The following is a 22,292-nucleotide window of genomic DNA, read 5'->3' as shown; positions in this document are numbered from 1 at the left end:
AATTTAATTTCCCAAACTGGTGCCAACCAGTTGAATTGTAAGCGAGGCAACCATTGGACTAAGTCCAACTGTTGCGTCATATGGCAACAAATACAATATATATACTTATTTCAAACAATACGAAAATTAATATTTTATTCACAACTTTTGGTCATCTATAAATAGATCTATTGGCTTGCCATTTGAATATTCCATAATTCAATTTTGAATTCTCTCTCTCTCCCAAAATTTTCATTTCTTCAAAACTTGTTAGAACTTGTTAGAATCTGTTTGTTTTCGAGAGAACAGATTTCTAATTTCGTGGTCGAATGCAAAATTTGAGCGTATTTGGAGTCTAATTTTATGTGTGCATAACGCAGTTAGACAAACAGACTTGTTGGGTTTTATTGTTTCTTGAAGGTAAATTCGCTTGTAACCCATGTGCATTCCTTTATTTGTGGGGACGAATATTGTCTTAAGGAAATCGGCATTATAACGCTCTTTGAAGTAAAATTTTCTCTCACTATTGTCTCTTTTGCAGCCTCTTTATACAACACTTTATACTGTTCTGTGATACCTCATATGATAAAGATAATAGTAGGTAGTGAATGAGATCCCATATTGTTTAGAAATGAAAAGTTCTTATTCTTTATAAGGTTATAATGAGACTTCAATTGTATCATTGACTAATTTTTTTAGAATATAGATAATGTGGTTTAAACCTTATGTGAAAATGATATTCACCTGGCCAACATTTGTGAGAGCCAGCTCCAATGGCATAATCAGGTGTTCAGTATGCAATAACTTGCAAAAAACCTAAAACTTATAAATATAACTTAAAAAGATACTCTGAATAACAATGTATCACTCTCATATATAAACAGCACATTGACCATTCAAACTTTGAATCCTTTATGGTTCAAGAAACTCAGAAACAGATCAGTGAGAGTACAAAACTCAGCACCGATTTCATCCTTTCGAATACAATTGTGCATTCATTCTTCCAACGTTATCTCTGGAGCAAAGTAGTGCTTATTAATTAGTTATCATGTCAGCCTGCCCTTTTAACCTGCATGTATATTGTATATGACAGCAAAACCAGCCTCCCCATGGTCGTATGCTGTGAATTGGGTAGTCATAAGTTATTTATGTTTAGAATTTCTCCAAAATTCTGGAGAAAATGAGAAGGTAAATAGGCTGAGCCGGAGTAGGTGTGGGACCGTGGCTAATGTGAGTGATGTCTCTCGAAAAGACATGTTTAATTATAAACACATGGAGCTGTCCTGACCATAAAAAAATCATGCAAATATTAAAATATATAAAGTAGCCTAAAAACTAAAAGAAAATTACATATATGGGTATGGTTACACTAACATAAATGCTCCAACCCAACACATCGACATCTGTACCTTGCAAACTTATTGCTGTCAATTGAGACGGTTTCACTTTGCCAAAAGCTGAGAAAAATACCTCAACTCCCTCTTTTTTTTCAATGCTTATTCCGTGAACACACACCTCTTGACATAAAGGTATCCCCTTCTTCCCTGTATATATATACACATAATATATGACTATGATTTTACAACCTCAGACAAACTGATATCAGTTCTGCAGGAATGCCATGGAGCTCAAGCCTAGCATCACCACTTTCCTCCTTCTCTTCCTTCTCATCACAGTGCCTTACTTCTCAAGAGGTTTGCTCCTATAAATTTATTCTGTCTTTCTCCCTCAGCATGTTTCATGGATGTATGGTTTTAGGGTAAGCGCAGAAGTTGAAAAAGAGTTTGTGTAAGATTATTGTCAGACACTGATTTAAAGTTGTTTTATGATTAGGGAGTTGCAGAGAGTTGGATACTGAAGTGTATGAAATTGATTATAGAGGTCCAGAGACCCACTCCTCAATTCCTCCGCCTGATCGCTCTCGTGGAAAACCACCTTTGATCCATCGAAAAACTGCTCTGGAACCTACCAAATCCAAGGGCATAAGGGGTCATGATAATATAGGAGGAAAAGTACTAAAAGTAAGTCTCATGATCATGCATTAAGTGATTTATTTCTTATTTTGGGTTTCTTCATATTTTAGAAGGAGTTAGCTCAAATTGGTGGTATTGAAATGTACTATATATGATGGAATTGCAATTTGGGGTCCCTTATGAATAAACATTTATGCTACAATATATATGTTTGGTAGCCAAAACTATATGAAATAGAAAATGGGGTTTGATTGATTCACAATCCAAAAAAGGGGTTTCTACAGGAGCTCAACAGCAATTAATTTCACTGATTCACACAAATTCACTTGTTATTTGGTTCATCATGAGGTACTGGATGCATATGGAAATTAGTAGTTTTGTTTTGTTTTGTTTTTTTTTAAGTTCATTCACCATTTATTGTGCTGTTGTTTGTGTTGCAGGGCAAGAAAATACAAGGATAAGAAGTTTTGGAAGTGGTGGTTGTAGTTTTTTTTTTTTATCAAATTGGAAACAGTTGAGTTGATCTCTTATAGATATTAGGAATACATAGAGAATCATGAGGATGTAATATATGACATTAATCTGGTGTTATGTTTTGTTTATCTAGCAATTTGTTCAAATCATGAGGGTTGTGTGATTGATCTTTGTTTAGAGAGTGAATTAATATTGAAACTATTGTTAAATAGTACATATGGCTTTAAGAAGAATTAGCCTAATAGCCACACACACACACACACATATATATATATATATATATATATAGTTGTTAGCATGACTGTGTAAATTTTGCAAGAAATATTGTGAGCATTCGCTTAGCTTTGTTTTGACAAACCACATTGCAAAAATCCATTTTTTTTTTCTTCCAGGGATTCAAGTCAATCCTATAAAGTACTCGTTAAATATTGTAGATCTCGCAATATTTCTCTTTTTCTGAAATCTAGATCTCGGATTTTTGTTAGAATTATAAGAAGAGTGTTTCCCCAAACTTTGAGCTCAGTACTGCAGTAAATCATGGATGATATCTTGTTCTACACTCATGCTGTTCTTCTGTTAATTCTAATGGTACATCATTAATTCATTCGTATATATGCATTTGTCATGAGTCACGGGTTATACATGAAAAGACAGATGTATATAAATTGACATTATATATATATATATATATTCAGTAAAAAAAAATTACCGGATGCATTAATAAAAAAGTTAATCTCGTCCATTATTTTTTAGTAGAGTAAAATAATTTTTTTATGAGTAATGCTACATACAGTCGTCGAATACGTAACGCCGCACAATCGTTTGAAAAAGAGTGAAGTCTACTATTAAAAAATTAAATTTTTTTTTTGGTCATGTGGATCTCATATTTACTTATTTTTTCAAAGAGATTGTGATGCTTGTGCATGCTATGATTGTATATATCATTTCTCTTTTTTTATATATATTTTTGAATAAATGCCGACCCAACTTTATGAAACCATATTGCATAGAAGAACTGAATAGGGTTTTGTTTTTAAATTATTCAAAGGTAAGAATAATATGAATCAAGTGTTGTTGAAAATGTGAATTAAGTACTTTTTCCAATGAATGAAGGGGAATGGTTTAAAAGCCAAGTGAATAAAATGCATGTCGGCAATGATTTATAGTCCTATGTTCCAATAAAATGTTTTTAAGTCAAAAAGCAATGGAAACCAATGCTTGTCTCTATTGCCTTGTCTTCTTGTTCTTTATATATCATGTTAATGTACATACTGTACAATTGAATTAAATTTTTGAATCAATATATATTTATATATATTAATTTATTTATTTACAAGTTTAACATAATATTTGTAGTATATTCTAATTCTAAATTTCTAATATTTGATTTTTATATAGGGATTTAAGCCAATATAAATTCTATAAGGAAATAAATTCTATGGCCTTCCATTGTCGATAAATAAAAGCTAGCTAGGTAGCTTTATTTTAATTTAATAGTTCTCATTCTGATGAGTGTGTGCATATAGGCTACTTTTGATCATACTTTTATCACTCTCATTCCTAAGAAGAAAACGCCTGAGGTAGTTGCTGATTATAGATCTATCATCCTCTATAATATGAGTTATAAATTGGTCTAAACAATTCTAGCAAATAGGCTAAAGGTTGTTCTTCCTCATGTGATTTCTAGTTCACAAAGTGCTTTTGTGCCTCGCCGCCTCATTACTAACAATATCCTGAGTACTAATGAACTTGATCATTTTTTGAGTTAGAAAAGGAAAAGGGAAAGTGGGGTACATATCCCTTAAACTAGATATGAGTAAAGCGTATGATAGAGTTGAATGAAGTTTTCTAGAGAATATCATGTTAAAGTTAGGGTTTCACGCCAAGTGGGTGGATTTGATTATGATGTGTGTAAAGTCTGTTTCATTTTCTGTATTAATCAATGGAGAGCCATAAGGTCTGATTACACCTTCAAGAGGATTGAGGCAGGACGATCCTTTGTCACCCTATCTTTTTTTGTTGTGCACTTGAATGGCTTGATTTCCCTGTTGCATCATTCAGAAGAAGCAAGAAGTCTTAAAGGAATCCAAATATTCTAATTCTATTCTAGATTTCATATTGCCAGTTATTTGGACTGACAAACATATGTAATCTCTTTGCTTATGAATGAAGGTGTTTTGATATATATATATATATATATATATATATATATATATATAAACCATTCAAGATATAACCCCACATTAGATTAGTCAAAATAAAAATATAATATTATTTTTTTAATAATAATATTTTATTTTCATATTTTGCAACTACACTAATAAATAATAATTTAATTTTTACTTAAAATTATTTATTTTCCAACTATTATTTTTCCTCAACCCATTATTGTTGTCTACAAAAAATGTGCAGAGCCTTACCTCTTGCTTTTATATTAGGTTGCACAAAACTAGTATAAAAAAACTGTATATGTACATGAAAAATGTGCAGGAGGTTAGGTTTCTGCTTGTATATTGCACAAAGATGTACATGTTCCTCCTGCACATGTACAGGAACCTTACCTCCTGCCTGTATATTAATTTTAATAGCTTCCTGCTTGTGCAATATATTAGTTTTTCATGTACAAAAAGAAATAATTTTGTCAGTGTAATTGGTGTATATTTTTAAAATAAAATAATTTTTTTTTAAAGAAGGACAGTACATCTTTAAATTTGAAGAAAATCTTGGTAGTACTTTAGTTCATATATAAAATTTCTTCATTTTGACTACTTCAATACAGACCATTTTATTGATATTTAGCCAAATTTTAGATATGCATTAATTTACAATGAGAATTTTGTAAATAGTAATAAAATAATTTGTGAATAGTAATAAAAAAATTTGATCTAAGTATTTATTAGATTTTAAAAAATGAGAGAGAAAAAGTTGAATAAAAAAAATTATAAAGTTAAAATATTATTAGAATATAACTTTTACTTTTAAATTTAAAAAAGTTGAATTATTTTTTGTTCAAAAGTTTAAAAAAATTATAATGGTTAGGGAGTAAATATATGTATTACCACAGATTTCGTATTAAGGCCAGTGGTTTCTTGGAACAGTTGGAAAGAAAGAGGCCTAAACATCCGATCGGATCGAGGTCCTCCTTCTACGGTTTGCCTTCGGCTTCTAGCTAATATATATATATATATATGTAGATTAATTAACATGAAGAGAAGGAAAAAACAACCAATTAAATTTTTAGAATATAAATAAATTCTCTCAACATGATGCATATAGATATTGAATAAGCCAATTCACGAACAACCAACTACCATCATCATTCTACAAAAACAATATATATGGTCCATATATGGTGACCACACCACCATAATTTGCAAAGTAATTCAAGTGCATGCGTCTATATCAATGTTTTAAATACCGTATCGGATGGTGTACTGGTTAAGATACTGAAATGAAATCGATACCATTTCGTGTACCGTTTTGAAATATTCGATATATAAATAAATTATATATAAAAATTATATTCCAAAACAATTATCTATATATGAATAAATTATATATAAATACATATATATATAAATTATAAATAGCTTAATCTGAATTGGGAGTCAAAAATTAAGTTTATAGTTTGAAAAATGAAAAAAAAATTAAAGACCAAAATATTGGCCGGTACAGGCCGAAATATAGACCAGTACAAGCTGAAATATAGACCGGTACGACTGGTATTTAAGCCGATACGAAATATATATAATACTTGTATCGACCATTGGGCTGGTACGAAAAATATCAATTGTACCGGTTAGTACGGTACGAAATTAAAAACAGTAGTCTATATAATACGTACTTAATTTAGACAATTATGTCAGAAAAGCGTTCCTATATATGCTCCCCAAATTAAGTCCCTACATATAATGAACTCACTCCATTAGTATCATGTGCAGTTTATGATCGAAAAAACAAAAGAAAATTAAAAAAAAAAAAATATTTCTATTAATTACACCCAAAGAGATTGGAAGGGGCTTAATACCCCTCCGAGGCCTATTAGGCCGCTCCACAGGCCTGAGCTAGTACAACTCAAGCCAATATTAACCCAGCAGGGCCGGCTCAATAAGTTCCGGGACCCAAGGCTAAATTTCTGAGTAAGGTCTTTTTTTTTTTAAAAGTAAAATTAAATAATTTTTTTTATTTTTATATTATATTTTTATTTAAAAATAACTCCTATCATTTTGTAAAGTAAAATTATTGATTAAAATACCACATTTTCAATAAATAACTGACTTTAATCTTTATTAGGAATTTTTTTATTTAAAGAGAATTTTATCTAATCTAGTTTTACAAGTACTTTAGACTCTTAAACACAATTATAATCATTATTATCAATAAAGTTCTATAAGCAACTTACAGATTTGAAAAAAAATGGGCCCTTGCATCTTCAAAGGATTATACAAAAACCTTTTATGAACATGGAAAATTAAATTTTGCTATTTATAATTTTCACATTAATTATTTGTTAAACTAATAATAGCAAAAGAGAAGTGTATTCTTAGAAGGAGAACATGTAAAATAATTATTATATGTGATACTTTTAAAAACTAATAATGATATAATATCTATTTGATCTTATTTATATTATCATTCTTATTGAGTTTATTAAAGTTTTTTATTGGATATATATTTTAAATTCTACTTTATATATATATATATATATATATATATTTTTTTTTTTGGAGGCCTTCTTCCATTAGGGGCCTTAGGCAATTGCCTAACTTGCCTAATGGAAGAGCCGGCCCTGTAACCACTCCCATGAGAGCCAAATACATCCCAACTATTGAAGGAATAACCGATTGATAGTATCCTGGACAAGAAGACCGATCCGATCAGTTGGATTTGATTATACTCTCCATCCCGAGACATGAATTTCGAATAACATATAAGTTCGTTATCGCATAGTAATAGAAAATTCATGAGTTCTATATATACATATCCCCAGGTATGTGAAGATTGGTCTGATTCATTTGTCTAGAAAATGAGATTTTTATTGTGATCAATGACTTAGACATCAGAGGCATTCTCCAAAACCCTCAAACTACACAACTCTTTAGTTACAGGTGATCGTATGCGTGACACTGTGAAACACGTACATTATTAGCGAGAACAAGAAAAACAAGTCTCATTAGTGGATGGGCGGTTGCCGATCGACTTCTATTCTTGGGACCATGTCATCGAGTGCATTAATTTACCATTAAAGGGATAGATGATGTCCCCATCATATCCTTCTGATCATGTGAGGCATGTACTTAAGGTATCACTTTTTGTAACTAGTGGTCTAGTAAGGGCTGATAAGTCTCCTCTCTAGCAATTTCTAGAGGCGGTGTTTTTTTCTAGGTTTCTAGAAATTCTTCGTCTCATCGAAGCTTAGGGATTGATCTAGATTTTTGAGATTAGGTAGTCTCCTCTCTGGCGATTTTCAGAGGCGGTGGTCCCAGGTTTCTTAGAGAGTCTCCGTCTCAACAAAGCCTAGGTTTTCAGCATGGAAAATCTTGAAAGTATGTGGAGCCATCTTAAGTTAACGGAAGAGGAGGAAGAGGTGGTAGCTATTCCAGAGGGCAGTGATGAAGAAATTCAAAAAAAAAAAGGGGGATTAAGTCTTGTGGGTAAGCTCTGCTCTAAGCGTACGGTTGGGAAAGATGTCATCTCCAAAACCATGGATAAAATTTGGAGGATAAGCAAACGAGCCATTTTCCAGGAGGTGGAAAGGAATGTTTTTGTAATCACTTTTGCTACTCATGCTGATAAATTTAGAATTTTGGAGGGGAAGTCATGGTTATTTGATAACGTGTTATTTGTTCTAATACCTTTCAATGGAGTTATGCAGCCTGGGCGTATCAATTTTGTCTCTGAATATTTTTTGTTGCAGTTGCACAACTTGCCACTGGGTATGATGACTAGAGATTGGGGCATCCAGATTGGGTCTTCGGTGGGGCAAGTATTGGAGGTTGATGTTGCCGAAGATGGAATAGGGTGGGGTAAGTTTTTGAGGGTTAGAGTGGAGGTACAAATACAAAAGACTATTGCTAGGGGAAGATTTATAAGTGCTCTATGAAAGAAGATTTGGATTTGTTTTAAATATGAGAAGCTTCCCAGATTTTGCTTTTCGTGTGGTTGGTTAGTGCATGGGCCTAAAGGTTGTTCGAAGGGTGCTACTGATGTGGCTCAGTTTGGTTCGTGGTTGAGGGCTGATGATTGTTTACGGAGGAGATCTTGGTTTCAATCTATGGGTGGAAACTCTAAAAAGGGCAGGACATGGCAGAATTCAGGCCAGGAACAAAGGAAGAGTTGGGACGAAAGGGGTAGTTATGATAACAGTGAAAATTCAGGCACCCAATGTGTTGATGGGTTCAACTCAAAAGAGGATGTGGAAGATATAACTGCTGACAGCTTGGTTAGAAGCGAGAAAATGGGAATTTGTGAACATCACTCGAGGGTTTCTGAGGGGCCAAGTGAAAATGTGTATGAGGGGTCTAACTTGGGGCTTCCTATAATGGACAGTGTTGTAGTTGAGACTGGATTGGGGTGTCATGCAGACAAAGAGAGATTTAATCTGTTGAAGGCAAACAACATTTCAATTCAAGAGTGTAAACTTTCGAAAGCAGGAGGAAGATGGAAACGCTTAGCTCGAGGCCAAGGTATGTTTAACTCAAACTGTTTTAAATCTTGGTAATAAACGCCCTTTAGATAATCCGGATGTTTTGTCTAAGCCAATGAAGGATATAAAGAAGAGTAAAAGAGTGGTGGACAATACAGAGGGTACTACCAATGGATCGGTGGTGGCTGGTAGTCAGCCCCACCGAATATTATGAAACTCTTAAGTTGGAACTGTCGGGGGCTTGGGAGCCCTCGCACAGTTCAAAGTCTTGGTCTACAGATCAAGGAAAAAGATCTTGATGTGGTGTTCTTAATGGAAACGAAGTTGTTTGGTGATCGTGCTAGAAATATTGTTAGAAGATTTAAATATGAGGGATGCATAGTTGTTGATGCAGTAGGAAGAAGTGGAGGATTATTACTCCTTTGGAAGTAGGAAATGCATTTTGAGTTGTTTAATTACTCTAAGCACCATATTAATAGATTTATTTATAATGAGAAGAATGGTCCAAAGTGGATGCTCTCATGTTTTTATGGTGATCCTGTTGTTAGCCAACGAAGAGAGTCTTGGCAGCTGTTAAGTTCTTTCAAGCCTGTGAATATGGGGTGGTGTATTATTGGTGATTTTAATGAAGTATTATCAAATGATGAGAAGGTGGGTGGAAGGTTGAGGGGAGAGAACCAAATGGGGCTGTTTATAAGGGTTGTTGAGGATGGTCAGCTTTTTGATCTTGGTTGGAAGGGGGTGAAATTTACTTGGAGTATTCGGCATAAGGATTTAACTTTCACTAAGGAAAGGTTGGATAGGGCTCTAGCAAACAAAGAATGGAAGGAAGTTTTCACAGTTGCTAGTGTGGAAACTTTGACAGCTTTGTGCTCAGATCATAGTCCTATTCTTCTTGAATGTAATAGCTGGAAAGGATTTGAAAACAAAAGGATGTATAATCAGTTCAAATATGATGCTAGCTGGAGTAAAGAAGAAGGGTGTACTGAGCTAATTGCAAACGAATGGCAGAAAAGGGTTGATTGTGGGAGTTGTTTGAAGTCAGTACAATGGAAGTTAGTGGCCTGCAGCAAAGGATTGAAGCAGTGGAGTAAAAATTTGTTGAGGGACAGAAATAGAGCCATTAAAGAAAAGACTAAGGAGCTTAGTTTGTTGCAAAAAGATGAGTGTGCTGTTAATATGTGCTGCTTAAAAAGGGTACAATTTGATTTGGGATTTTTATTAGATCAAGAGGACATAAGGTGGAAGCAAAGGGCGAAAAGACATTGGTTAGCAAAAGGAGATAGAAATACAAATTCTATCATGCTTGTGTTAACCAAAGAAGAAAAAAGAATTTCATAAAAAAGGTGATAACTGATGAAGAGAGGGAGTTGGTTGGTCAGGAGGAAATTTCAGCAGGGTTTTGGTATCACTTCTCAAAAGTTTTTACAACCTCTAACCCCTCTCAAAGCTCTATTTCTCAGTGTTTACAAAGTGTAGATTACATAATCACAAGTGATATGCAGCAGCAACTTGATAAGGCATTTACTCGAGCTGAAGTTGAAGAGGCTATTAGTCATATGTCCCCGGTTAAATGTCCTGGGCCTGATGGATTTAGTGCAAGTTTCTTTAAAGATCATTGGGATAAAGTGGGAGCTGAGGTAAGTGAAGCAGCTTTGGAGTTTTTCAGAACTGGTATTTTACCTCAAGATTTAAATCATACTTTCATTGTTCTTGTGCCTAAGGTTAATTCTCCCGTCTATATACATCAATTTAGACCAATCAGCTTATGTAATGTCCTGTATAAGTTGATCTCAAAAGTTCTTGCTAATAGGTTAAAGGTGGTGTTAACAAAAATAATTTCTTGGAATCAAAGTGCATTTATCCCAGATAGATTGATTTCTGATAATATCATGGTCGCTTATGAAATGCTTCACTCTATGAAATCTAGACAGAAAGGAAAATTAGGCAGTATGGCCATAAAACTTAATATGTCGAAAGCATATGATAGGGTCGAATGGGGTTTCTTAGAGGTTGTGCTATCGAAATTGGGGTTCAGTGAGAGGTGGATCAGATTAGCAATGGCTTGCGTAAATTTTGTCAGCTATTCATTCTTGGTTAATGGGACTCCGGGGGATAGCATATTACCATCTAGAGGATTGAGACAAGGGGACCCTCTATCCCCTTATTTATTTTTGTTATGTGCTGAGGGGCTTTCTTCTTTGCTGCAACAAGCTGAATTGAATGGGGTTATTAAAGTTGTAGCAGTAACTAGGGGAGGCATAAGGATAAATCACCTTTTATTTGCTGACGACTGTGTGGTATTTTGCAGAGCAAGAATTGAGGAATGGTTTAATCTTATGCGTATCTTACATCTTTATGAGATGGCATCTGGTCAAACCATAATAAACAGGAGACTTCTGTCTTTTTCAGTTCAAACGCTAGTACTGCAGCAAAAGCTTTCATTATTCAACATGCTCATGGTGTTTCTTGTGAGAACTATAACCAATATTTGGGTCTTCCCACAGTGGTGGGGAGGTCAAAATATAAGACCTTTAGGAGCCTAAAGGAGAAAATATGGAGGCGGATAAACAGTTGGAAGACTTCCTTTCTATCCACAGCGGGTAAGGAGATTTTAATTAAAAGTGTTTTGCAAGCAATTCCTGCCTACACAATGAGTGTGTTTAGACTTCTGGGGACCTTGTTAAAGGAGATTGAGTCTATGTTTGCTAAATTCTGGTGGAGCCACAAAAGGGAGGGAAAAGGAATTCACTGGAGAAGTTGGACCAGACTTGGTGATTCAAAAACAAATGGTGGGTTAGGGTTTCGGGACCTCCATTGCTTTAATAGAGCTATGCTTGCAAAACATATTTGGAGGATCATCAATGACCCCTCTTCTTTAGTGGCTCTTATTTTTAAAGCTAAATACTTTGTGGATGGTCAGCTGGTTAATGCTAAATTAGGAGGGTGTCCTTCCTAAATTTGGAGAGGTTTATGGTCAGTTTTGGATCTAGTAAAGAGAGGTATGGTTTGGAGAGTGGGAAATGGGAAAAGTATTAAGGTTTGGAAAGATAAATGGCTACATTGTCCTTCTACTTTTCAAGTCCAGATCGTGCCTAATAAAATTGGTACTGAAGCCACAGTTTCTATTCTCATAGATGAAGAGAGACATGGATGGAAGAAGGAGTTGATTGAGGAGGTGTTTAATCGAGATGAAGCAAGGATTATTTGTAGTATTCCTATCAGTTCAAGAAATGCAGATGACAAAATTATTTGGGGCTTTTCAAATAAGGGGTCTTTTCTGTAAAGAGTGCCTATTTCTCTGATTTAGGTACAAAAAGACAGAATTATGGTGACTCCTCAGGTGCACATCAGGACCAGTTTCAATGGCATAGAATCTGGAAACTTGGAGTTACTGGGAAGGTAAAACAGTTTATGTGGAGAGTTATGAATGATCTGTTACCTACTAGAGTAAATCTTGCCAAGAAACAAATTTTAAAATATTCTCTTTGTCCTATTTGTAACCTTGAGGAAGAGATTGTTTTACATGTTTTATGGGAATGCCCAGCTGCATGAGATGTGTGGGGGGAGGGTGATAGTCCTATCAAGAAATGGAGCGAGAGGTATGCTGATTTTGAAAGCTTGTGGTTTGATTTTCTTGAAAGATTAGATGGTGACAGATTGGATTTGATTTCTGAAATTTGTTATAGACTTTGGACTAGAAGGAATCATTTTATTTTGAGAAGCAGTTCATTAGCCCATCATTGGTACTCAAGTTAGCTACTTCTGATATAGAGTTGTTGAACGCTGTAAGTACTAATGTAGGTGGAAGGGAAGAGATTGGTGATTATGTTTCTACTTCTACTGCAAGCTATACAAGTGGCGCTGGAAGAGTACGGAAAGCTCCTGCCCCAGGGTGGATGAAAGTTAATATAGATGCTGGTTTTGACAAGTTACAGCAGATTATGGGCATTGGTATTGTCATTAGAGATTTCCTAGGTGATGTACAAGTGGTGCTTGCTGCTCCTAGATCCTGTGTTCCCTCTGCACACCTTGATGAGTGCTATGCATTATTAAGGGCTGTAACTTTGTGTCATGAACTAGGATTCGAATATGTTGAATATGAAAGTGATGCAAAGATTATTGTAGAAGCAGTCAATGCAGATAACTCAGATTTCTCATGGTCAGGACAGATTATTGAAGACATAAGGCATTTTATGGCTTGGCATCCAACTTGAAAACTTTCTTTCATTCGAAGGGAAGGAAACAAAGTTGCTCATATTGTTGCAAAATATGCTTTGTCTCTAGTTAATGAGTCAGTTTGGATGGAGGAGGGACCGGATGTGGTCCTTCCTAGTATTGCTTTTGATAAGTCTTGTATCAGTTGAGTTATGATATAAAAGTTATCATTTTCAAATAAAAAAAAAGGTATCACTTTTTGTGAGGCCAAAGATCATAGGAATTTAAGTGTACGTACGTGCTCACTGCCTTTGAATAGAATTACACTTCCTCATTTTCATCGCATTGCTCCTAAGGTTTTGAGTGAGATCATGATCATCAGAGTTCAATCAAAGATTCAGATTCCATCTCTCTTTCATTTAATAATGATATAAATGGAAATATTTTTCACCTAGCTTGGAACGTCTTACCATTCATAATATTTTTGTGATTTGGAAAGTGCACCATTATTAATGTTAGCACAAGTGGATATTGGATCATATATGGCCAAACATTGAGCCAAGTGTGTGGTTCATGCATATGCATGGGGCTGTTTAGATTTCCAAACAAATAATCATGTCATATAAAAAATTCTCATTACAAGAAAAAGACCCTTTTTCCAATGGTAGATTTAGTCGCAAAAAGTGTTTAAAATTGCTGGAATTATATTTTCCAGTCGGTTTCTACTTTGACGCATGTTCGACGCCATAGTTGCTTTACAAATACTCGTGAATTGGCGCAAATATACGATTTAAGTGCCAGGAAAAAGCAACAAAGCTGATCAAGCATTGAGTTGGGCAAAACCTATTACGGCAAAATTTATTCGCCGCAAATATCATAGTGAACGCCGCAAAAGTCTGCCTCTTTTGCCGACGGTGTATATAATCGACATTTTTTCGTCGACGAATTAATGTCGTCGCAATATGTATGTGTACCGTTGCAATTCTTTTCTGAACGAATAATTTCTTCTGCCGCAAATAAGATTTTAACATCCATGACCAAAATTTTGTCTCTGACAATAGCGGCAGCGACAAAAACGCCGGGAATACTATATTTTCCCACATACTTTAGGTTACGTTTGGTTACACAGTCCAAGATCAAATGAGATATTTTATTAAAAGTTAAATAAAACATTATTAGAATATAATTTTTTAATAATATTTTTAGATTAAAATTTAAAAAAATTGAATTGTTTATTATATTTTGTGTGAGAGTTTGAAAAAGTTGTAATAATGAGATGATATGAGAGATTTTGTGTATTCAAACCGAGCCTTAGTCTCAAATTATGCGGCTATCGGATAAATCACCCCAAATGGTGTCAACAGCTCTATGCATGTGTTTCTCCAACGATTTTCAATTCAAATACGTGAATAGTTAACGTTTTTCCCAAGAGTAATTAATTTGAAGTAAATAGTTAATTAAGTCACTCTTTCCATTTTCTATGAAATTAATCCATTCCCTCAAATTCCTCAATTTTCCGAGAAACTACCCATTCACATGAACATGTTTCATTCCCAGAATTTCTGCCCATTCACAGTTTTTGCCCGTTCCCAGAACATACCCACAATTTCATTCCCTCTAATAGAATGAAATTAAATGAATGAAAACATGACAAATGAAAAACCAAATTACAAACAAAGCGTCATAATCTTGCTGAAGATGCATGTATAGGTGGAGGGCCCCGTTTAAAAGGTAATTTACCTTATATGAATGGAGATATTGGATCATGCATATATATCGTTCGTTCGTGTGTGTAAGCTTAAGGGTCGCGAGCTTTTAACGTACTGACCATCTTGAATTGATCTTGTGTTCATTTATATATCTAAGTGACTTGCATGTAGAGAAGTTAATTGACGACTACATTGTTTTAATTGAAATTTATCATTTTTTCCCCTTATCATATCACTATGTATATGTATATCTAGTTGTTACATGTACCGCACTGTGTCATCAGTAGATCCTGCAATACATTTATCCAAGTACCTCAAATGTATTCCACATATACAAGAAAGAGGTCCCACAAGCTGATCAATTCATAATATAAAACACATGCATCTTATATGCTAACAACTATAATGTGACCAATCCCAATTTTGGAATGATGGATAGGGCGGCCGGTAGGGCTGCAACCCGACCAAACCGCATAGTATCTGGCACCGACCCGACCCAATCCGCAGCACATGTCGGTTTGGTCCGACCTGATCAGCTGAAAGTCGGATCCGATAAGCACCTCTCTTCTCCATCTTCTTCCCTTTTTTTTTTTTTTTCAATGTTCTTATTTTTCAAAGATGGCAGCGTATCATCAGACAGAAAATTTGCAGGCTCTAGATTTCTTCTTTTCAACGAGAGTTTGGAATTTACACACCTGTAATTTCTTTGATTGATCATTATTTCTGATGATCTTCCATTGTTATTGACCACAAAATCATTTTCTGCAACCTCAAAATTGAAAACTACGACAAAGAACAAACCCAAAGAAAAGAACAAACAAAACAAGTTCAAACCAATCAAACCATCAAACACAAAATCCCAAAGCATCTGAACCCACAAATCGCAAAACCTCCTAAGCAGTGAGAACCACGGCCCCACCAGCCTCTTTGATCTTCTTCTCAGTGATCTTGGAGACGAGTTTGGCCTTGACAACGACGGGCTGGTTCTCGGGCAAGACTCCCTATCACAGATCGCTGAAGAAGATGAAGATATGCGGAGAATATGGTTGTTCGTGTTGAGAGATGGTTGTTTCGAGTTGTGTCTTGCAAAGAAGGAACTGGAAGTCTGGAAGTACAGATGGCATTCGGCTTATGTTAGAAAGAAAGGGTTTTTTTGTGACCGTTGAATCAAATAGCTAGGGAGCATCCGAAGTATGCACTTTAGACGGGTTAAAACCGACATTTGACGGGTTCGACCCGCAAATACATTTGGCCCGCATTTTATCGGTCGGGTCGGGTCGGATTATTTGGACGGGACGGATCCACGGGTTTTTTGCCCAGGCCTAGCGGCCGGCTGATGCACTTAGCTACTAGATCTATCTTTGATCTGTCAAAACTTGCAAGCAAACCACTCAAGGTGATATGAAAAATGGAGCCTGCCTGAGAGGCATACTGTGTAGTTGTTAGTGTAGATTAGTGGTGGTGGTGGTGCAGAAAAATGGATCGAGCAAATAATTGGAGTCCGAATCCAACATCTTGAACTCTGACTCGGACTTATTTTTATATTCAATTAAAAGTCATAAATAAAAAATCTAGAAAATAGTTCAGAAATTATTATAACTATCTCAAGTCAATTCAGAAATTACTGGTATAGGGTCATGCCAACAAAACAAAAGTCTGAATTTGAAGTCAAATTCTCAAAGAATTTAAAACAAAGGCTAGCCTAAAAATGACTCTTCTAGCTAGTGATCACCCTTTAACGCCTAGACAAACATGAAAACAATGCAAAGATAATTTACCCAAAACGTTGGTAGGATTCAGGAAGGGTCCAATGTCGAAGAAAATCGCACAAAGAGAAATCTCACTGACCAAGAGTTCGCTTGATTTTCACATGAGTTTTAGTTGAGTGAACACCAATACAATACTTCCACTATGGATTTAGCCAAATCTTCGCTCGACACACCGCTTGAAATTTGGACAAGCATGACTAGTACAAAAAGTTTGCTTGAGATGTCACTCGATACACGGTAATCCTCTATCAAGCGAACACCCCTGCTTCTAGTTATTGACAAGTTTTACTAGGTTAGACTTCTTTTGCATGATAAGTACATGTAATAAGTGTCTTCTGCTTTGGATGACCATTATTATCAGAGTAATCTTTAAGATTTATGGAAGAGAAGCAGATATGCATTTGATCTATTCTGCCCACCCATCCCCTTTTTTAATTTTAGATTTATGTTTAAAATTTCAGGATTTTTAATCCACTTTGAGTGGGCTTATTTCATCCTTGTATAAAACTGATCCTTCAATAGAAAACTAATATATGAATTTTCTATTGATTGTGCTAATGCCATATTATTCATCAACCCTTAAATTTATTATTTTAAGAAACAACAGCCGATTCAATAATAGATGTCTGGCGCCACATCAATATAGTGTAATAGGTGGAATAAGATCTTTAACTGGAGAGAAGAAACAAGAGAAATTATACAAACAATCCAATTTCGAATTAACCAACCTCCAAAAAGTCCCATCAGACATACAAAGGTTGACACTGGTGATCTTAATCTGTCACGGCAAAACAAAGCTTAGCCTCATCCCAAGGGCCATTGATCTCAAACTTGTATTCTTGAAGTCGTATAAGCCAATAAGGACATACCACAGTCACAAAAACCAATAAACCCAACAGTAGCACAAAAAGTAGCCGGTGGAGTGTATAAACAAAAGCCAAGGTCACGACCATCAAACTGAAAGCAAAGCAAAGATGCAAGCGGAAGGAGTACTTTTTGATACAGTAAGTGATCAGGGGAGCAAAAAGGAATACTTGTAAGGAGAATAGCATGATTGCAAAAACATGTATACTTGACGGAAGGCGAGAAGCAATGAAAACCGAGGCCACTATCGAGGCATTTAAAGAAATGCAACTGGTCAATGTTGGATTATTCAGAGCCCCAGGAGCCCTAACAGTTGATCCTGAGTAGTCGTGAAGGAATAGATGAAGTATGAGGAGTGGAACAGTTACTGCCCAGATGGAATCTGAGCTAATGGATCTTGTTAGAGTTTGGTAGATGGGAGCCAAAACGTATAATCCAGTTGTGAAAAAGAAAACGTTAAGTAAATAATGCAAGAGAAGATTGAGTGAAAGCATTTCTTCGGTTAAAAGGAGAAGTAGAAAACCTGATCCAAGAAGACTGACATCAAGATACAAAAGGGAAGTTTCATCAAGAGTTGATCTTAGAGTGTAGGTCCAAACCAAGCCCACAAGGGCAACAATGCATAGATATTCAGAGATGGAAACCGAGTCTTGCATCACTTTTAGCATTTCCCGTTTCACAACATTGGCATTCATGACTATATCTTCAAGGAATGATTCATCAGTGTGATTGTCATCAAAACCAGGCTGCATCCCTCCATATGCCACTTTTCTCCATTTAGGTCGAGTTGGAGATGAGTTTTCAGCAATGCCGTCATCCATTTCTATCTACTCGTTCAATTGCAAACCTAACTCCTTGAGCTCAATTTTGTCAGCAAGAATAATACATCCTAGGTTACATAAATCCTGTTCTCATAGACTGTGATCTTGCAATATGCAGCAGACCTACAGAAGAAGTACACAATTATATATGTTGCTGTTCTCACAGAAGGTGTACCCTTTTGGGATACAAATCATCTAAATTTGTGTGTGTAAAGGTCATACTTAATAAATGAATTCAATGCATAACTGAAAAATAAAAGAGACACTTCACTTAAATCAGCAGCTTGGCTTCTTGTATTTCAATTCTTCCCTCTTGTATTTCAATTCTTCCAATAAGCATTGCTTGTAAAATAAGAGTACATAAAGACATTTTTGTGAAAGAAAAGATTCAGAATGACATGGTTGGAACCAGTGAAACCATAATCGCAAGAATGAAATCCTTTATAACGAGCATGAGCACATGCCCATCTCTGCTGCCACAACCAGATTAGTACGCCCCATTTTGATTCTCATTGAAACATATTTTATCTAAGAAAAATTCATCTACATGGGTTGCATTTGCACAAACGAACGCATCAAAGCCAAAATTAATCACAAAATCGAAATTCATCCCAAATTCTAAATCCCATCACAATTAAAATCAAAGATCACTCTCAAAATGAAACAACAGTGTTCATTATTCATAAAAAAAATCCAAATAATTTCAGTGGACCAGATGAATTTCACCTTGTAGATGGAGGGCGGCAGATGGGAAGATGTGGCTGTACTGTAAACAGAGAGAGAGAGAGAGAGAGAGAGAGAGAGAGAGAGAGAGAGACTGTGCTTACAGTGGAGCGGTGGTGGTGGACGGTGGCTGGACTGTTGGGTGAGTGGCGAGCTGCGGAGGAGCTGTTGCCAGCTGGGTGAGTGCGGCTGGATTTGGAGTGTCCTTTTTTGCTGAATGTTACTGCCGAGGAGAAGAGTTAGAAATGGGGAGTTTTGTAATCGATCGTCATGCTCTTTCTTTTTTCTGTTTGATGAACTTTGATTTTTGGCAAAGCTTGGAGCTTGAAAGAGGATCTAGGGTTCTGAGCATTAGCATTGGATTATGCAAATACAAATGTGAAATTTGCATAATATGACATGAGTTTGCATTTGACTATTCCACTCAAAACTAATTCCCACATTGGATTATCCATCTATTAGCCAAAATAATAATAAAATATTATTAATTAATATTTTTATTATTTTTTTACCTAATTTATTTTTATCATATTTTACAATTCTACAGTTCATATCTTAATTAATAATCAAATTATTTCATCTAATTGCACCAATTCGAGCAAAACATACAACCTTCAGAATCTAAGTCCGAGGCCCTGGGTTTTGGTAGGGGCGTTAACTGAAACAAAGACCATATCAGCCTCTGCAACATGTTTCTCCACATCAGTAGAGAAGATGAGGTTCTTTCATCTGCACTGCTTCAGTAGATTTTAGTTTAAATTAGAAATATATGATATAATTGAAAGTGAAATTGAGTAATACTGAGAGAGAGATAGCAATTTTTCTGATCCCAATGTGGAGATCACCATAAAAGTTACAGATCCAGAGTTTTCAAGTAGAAGCACATGAATAGGTAATATGTAAATGAATTGCAAGCGGTTGTCTCATCTAACACAGCTCAAAGATGACATAAAGGAAGTTCAAATATCAGATTCACACCAAAAACATGACAAATAGGAACAGATCTGCCCATAAACAAACTCATATGCCCACCATAACAAAAACCCAAAATTTCCATCGCAACCAAGACAAAAGAAACACAGTATTATAAATCTCTCAAAGCAGAAATCCAAATCAAGCACAACCCACGATAATTAACCAAAAATATGTAAATTGGAATGCCTAAATATTCACAAAATTTATAACATGCTTGTACAAAACAGACGATATTGCTAAAAGGGTCTACTGATCATTGAACCAACAGAATCATCAAATACACTCGAAGCTACAAGAACACTTGATAATTACATGGGTTCTTGCTTATCATTTCAACAATAACACATTATAAGTAAATACAATATTTGTTCCTAATGTCCCCAGGTATATGCATTGGGTGCATTACCAGTTTAGAACCATTCGTCCCAAGAATAACTCCATAAACACTGTTGAGCAATATGTTATCATGCAATGTTTGTATTCCATCAAGTTAAGCAATATCTGCTGTAAATCTTTTATCCAATTCAAAATCCATGAAACAAAAAATCTACTATAAAAATATAACAATTTCTTACTACCCTCGCATTAGACCTCTCTGCAGTGAGAAAAGAAGAAAGAATGGAAAGGGGGAAAAAAACTACAGCCTCATAGCACTCTTCTAATTGCACGGAATAAACACACATCGGGAATCTAGATCTCCAAAATTCTAGGGTAACTACAGGTTGGGCTTCTTAACAATTTAGGAAGCTACGATAAAATAAAGGTCATCCAGGGGTGGTAAATTATGGGACTTTTAGAACTATACTGTGCAGCTTCCTAGAAACCAAGAGAATCCAGAAAACACAGAGCAAATGGATCAGCAAAGATCATCAAATCCAAGCAATATCAGATTCATCACCCAAAGAAGAAACTCCATAACAACACCGCGACTAGAGCACAAATAGATATGAAAACAACATGTTCAACATTCTGATTACTAACACATCAAAATGTATGATTTTGGGAGAAACGTTAGGGGAAATACTGTCTGTAAAAAGGGGGATTTTTTCTTAGATTCTTCCAAAGCACGGAGGAAAAAGGTAAAAAATATTCTCAAGAAATCATCATCATTTCTTGTAACGAGCTACCTCGTCGTCTTTGGGGAAGAATCCCATGATTTGACCCGCCAAATTCTGGTACGCGTACATGAACCCTCCCATCAGCCCAATCAGACCTCCGGTCACCATCAACGGTCCCCTAATCCCCGGCTTAATCCCTAGTTAGCAAAAAATTAACAAAATTAATTCCATTTTGTGCACAAGCTATCAATTTGAATCGATAGATAGAGCAAGAGATAGAGAGACTGGAGAGGTAGCCGACGGTGACGGAGACGCCAGTGATGGTTGTGAAGCGGAGGTAGTCAAGGAAGTTGAAGTTTCCGACTATTTTGGTGAAGGGAAGGTTCCGATGTATGCAAGAAGAATCAAAATTCCAGGGTTTCTTTTTCTCAAGAAACCAAAAGAAAAAGAAATCAATCACAAAACCAAGGAATTCGATCTGAAATAAAACGTAGAAAGCTCTGACAACATAGTCGAGATTGATAGTACCTGAAACCGCGGCAAGAATGGACAGATTTTAAGCTGCAGAAGCCTTAAAACACTCTCAATGGATTAGCTAAATCTAAAATACATTTTTTATAAATGTAAGATGAATTTAGCTTTTAGCTATTTCATTCACATAAGTCTCCATATTGGAATAGCCATTTTTTCATTATATGACAATAAAATAATATAAAATGAATTTGGCTTTGGCTATTTACATCAAATCTTCACATTGGATTATCCATTTATTCATTATATAGTAATGAGTAATTAATAATTTCAAAAATATTTTAATTTTTTTAATTATGAATTTATTTTATTTTATTTTATCATATTTTACTATTCATAATATTATATATTAATTAGTAATCATATTCTAATTAAATTATGGATTAAAAAAATTATATTTTTTCAATTGTCATTTAATGCTATTACCACAAACGTCTAATTACACTTATCTAAAATTCTATATAAATGTCTTAATTTACAAATCAATCCAATATTTCCCATCCAACTATATTTTTTTTTACCAAATTTTATTCTACCATATAGTTTTTTTGCCAAACTTTCTTCTATCTAACAATCATATCTACTAAATTTTTCATCCAACCATCTTCTTTT

At 35.1% G+C, this 22,292-nt stretch overlaps 2 protein-coding genes across 8 annotated transcripts; one reads left to right on the top strand and one right to left on the bottom strand.

Moving 5' to 3' along the window:
• The first annotated feature begins 1,358 nt into the window (after positions 1-1,358).
• Positions 1,359-2,721, top strand: LOC121264083. Of its 2 annotated transcripts, none has more exons than XM_041167128.1 (4): positions 1,359-1,508; positions 1,594-1,673; positions 1,813-2,000; positions 2,393-2,721. In XM_041167128.1, the coding sequence occupies exons 2-4, from the start codon at positions 1,601-1,603 to the stop codon at positions 2,411-2,413; spliced, it is 282 nt and encodes a 93-aa protein (XP_041023062.1). In that variant the 5' UTR covers positions 1,359-1,508; positions 1,594-1,600; the 3' UTR covers positions 2,414-2,721. The 2 variants fall into 2 exon arrangements, with proteins under 2 accessions (XP_041023062.1, XP_041023063.1); XM_041167129.1 differs by having other exon boundaries at positions 1,384-1,508; positions 1,586-1,673.
• A 14,363-nt stretch (positions 2,722-17,084) lies between these two features.
• LOC121264914 (phosphatidylinositol N-acetylglucosaminyltransferase subunit C) lies at positions 17,085-21,740 on the bottom strand. 6 transcript variants are annotated; one of them, XM_041168281.1, is made up of 5 exons: positions 21,435-21,671; positions 21,219-21,346; positions 19,221-19,339; positions 17,437-18,516; positions 17,085-17,221 (listed from the first exon to the last, which is right to left on the bottom strand). In XM_041168281.1, exon 4 carries the CDS (start codon positions 18,391-18,393, stop codon positions 17,482-17,484), a length of 912 nt encoding a protein of 303 aa, XP_041024215.1. In that variant the 5' UTR covers positions 18,394-18,516; positions 19,221-19,339; positions 21,219-21,346; positions 21,435-21,671; the 3' UTR covers positions 17,085-17,221; positions 17,437-17,481. The 6 variants fall into 6 exon arrangements, with proteins under 6 accessions (XP_041024215.1, XP_041024211.1, XP_041024213.1 ...); XM_041168277.1 differs by lacking the exon at positions 17,085-17,221 and adding an exon at positions 21,678-21,740 and having other exon boundaries at positions 17,354-18,516; positions 21,435-21,576; XM_041168279.1 differs by lacking the exon at positions 17,085-17,221 and adding an exon at positions 21,678-21,730 and having other exon boundaries at positions 17,354-18,516; positions 21,435-21,570.
• Positions 21,741-22,292: the final 552 nt, after the last annotated feature.

The sequence above is a fragment of the Juglans microcarpa x Juglans regia genome, chromosome 5D, assembly GCF_004785595.1.
Source record: "Juglans microcarpa x Juglans regia isolate MS1-56 chromosome 5D, Jm3101_v1.0, whole genome shotgun sequence".
Lineage (NCBI taxonomy): Eukaryota > Viridiplantae > Streptophyta > Magnoliopsida > Fagales > Juglandaceae > Juglans > Juglans microcarpa x Juglans regia.
Note: the sequence above shows the minus strand (reverse complement) of the source record. Positions and strands in the feature narration are given on the sequence as shown.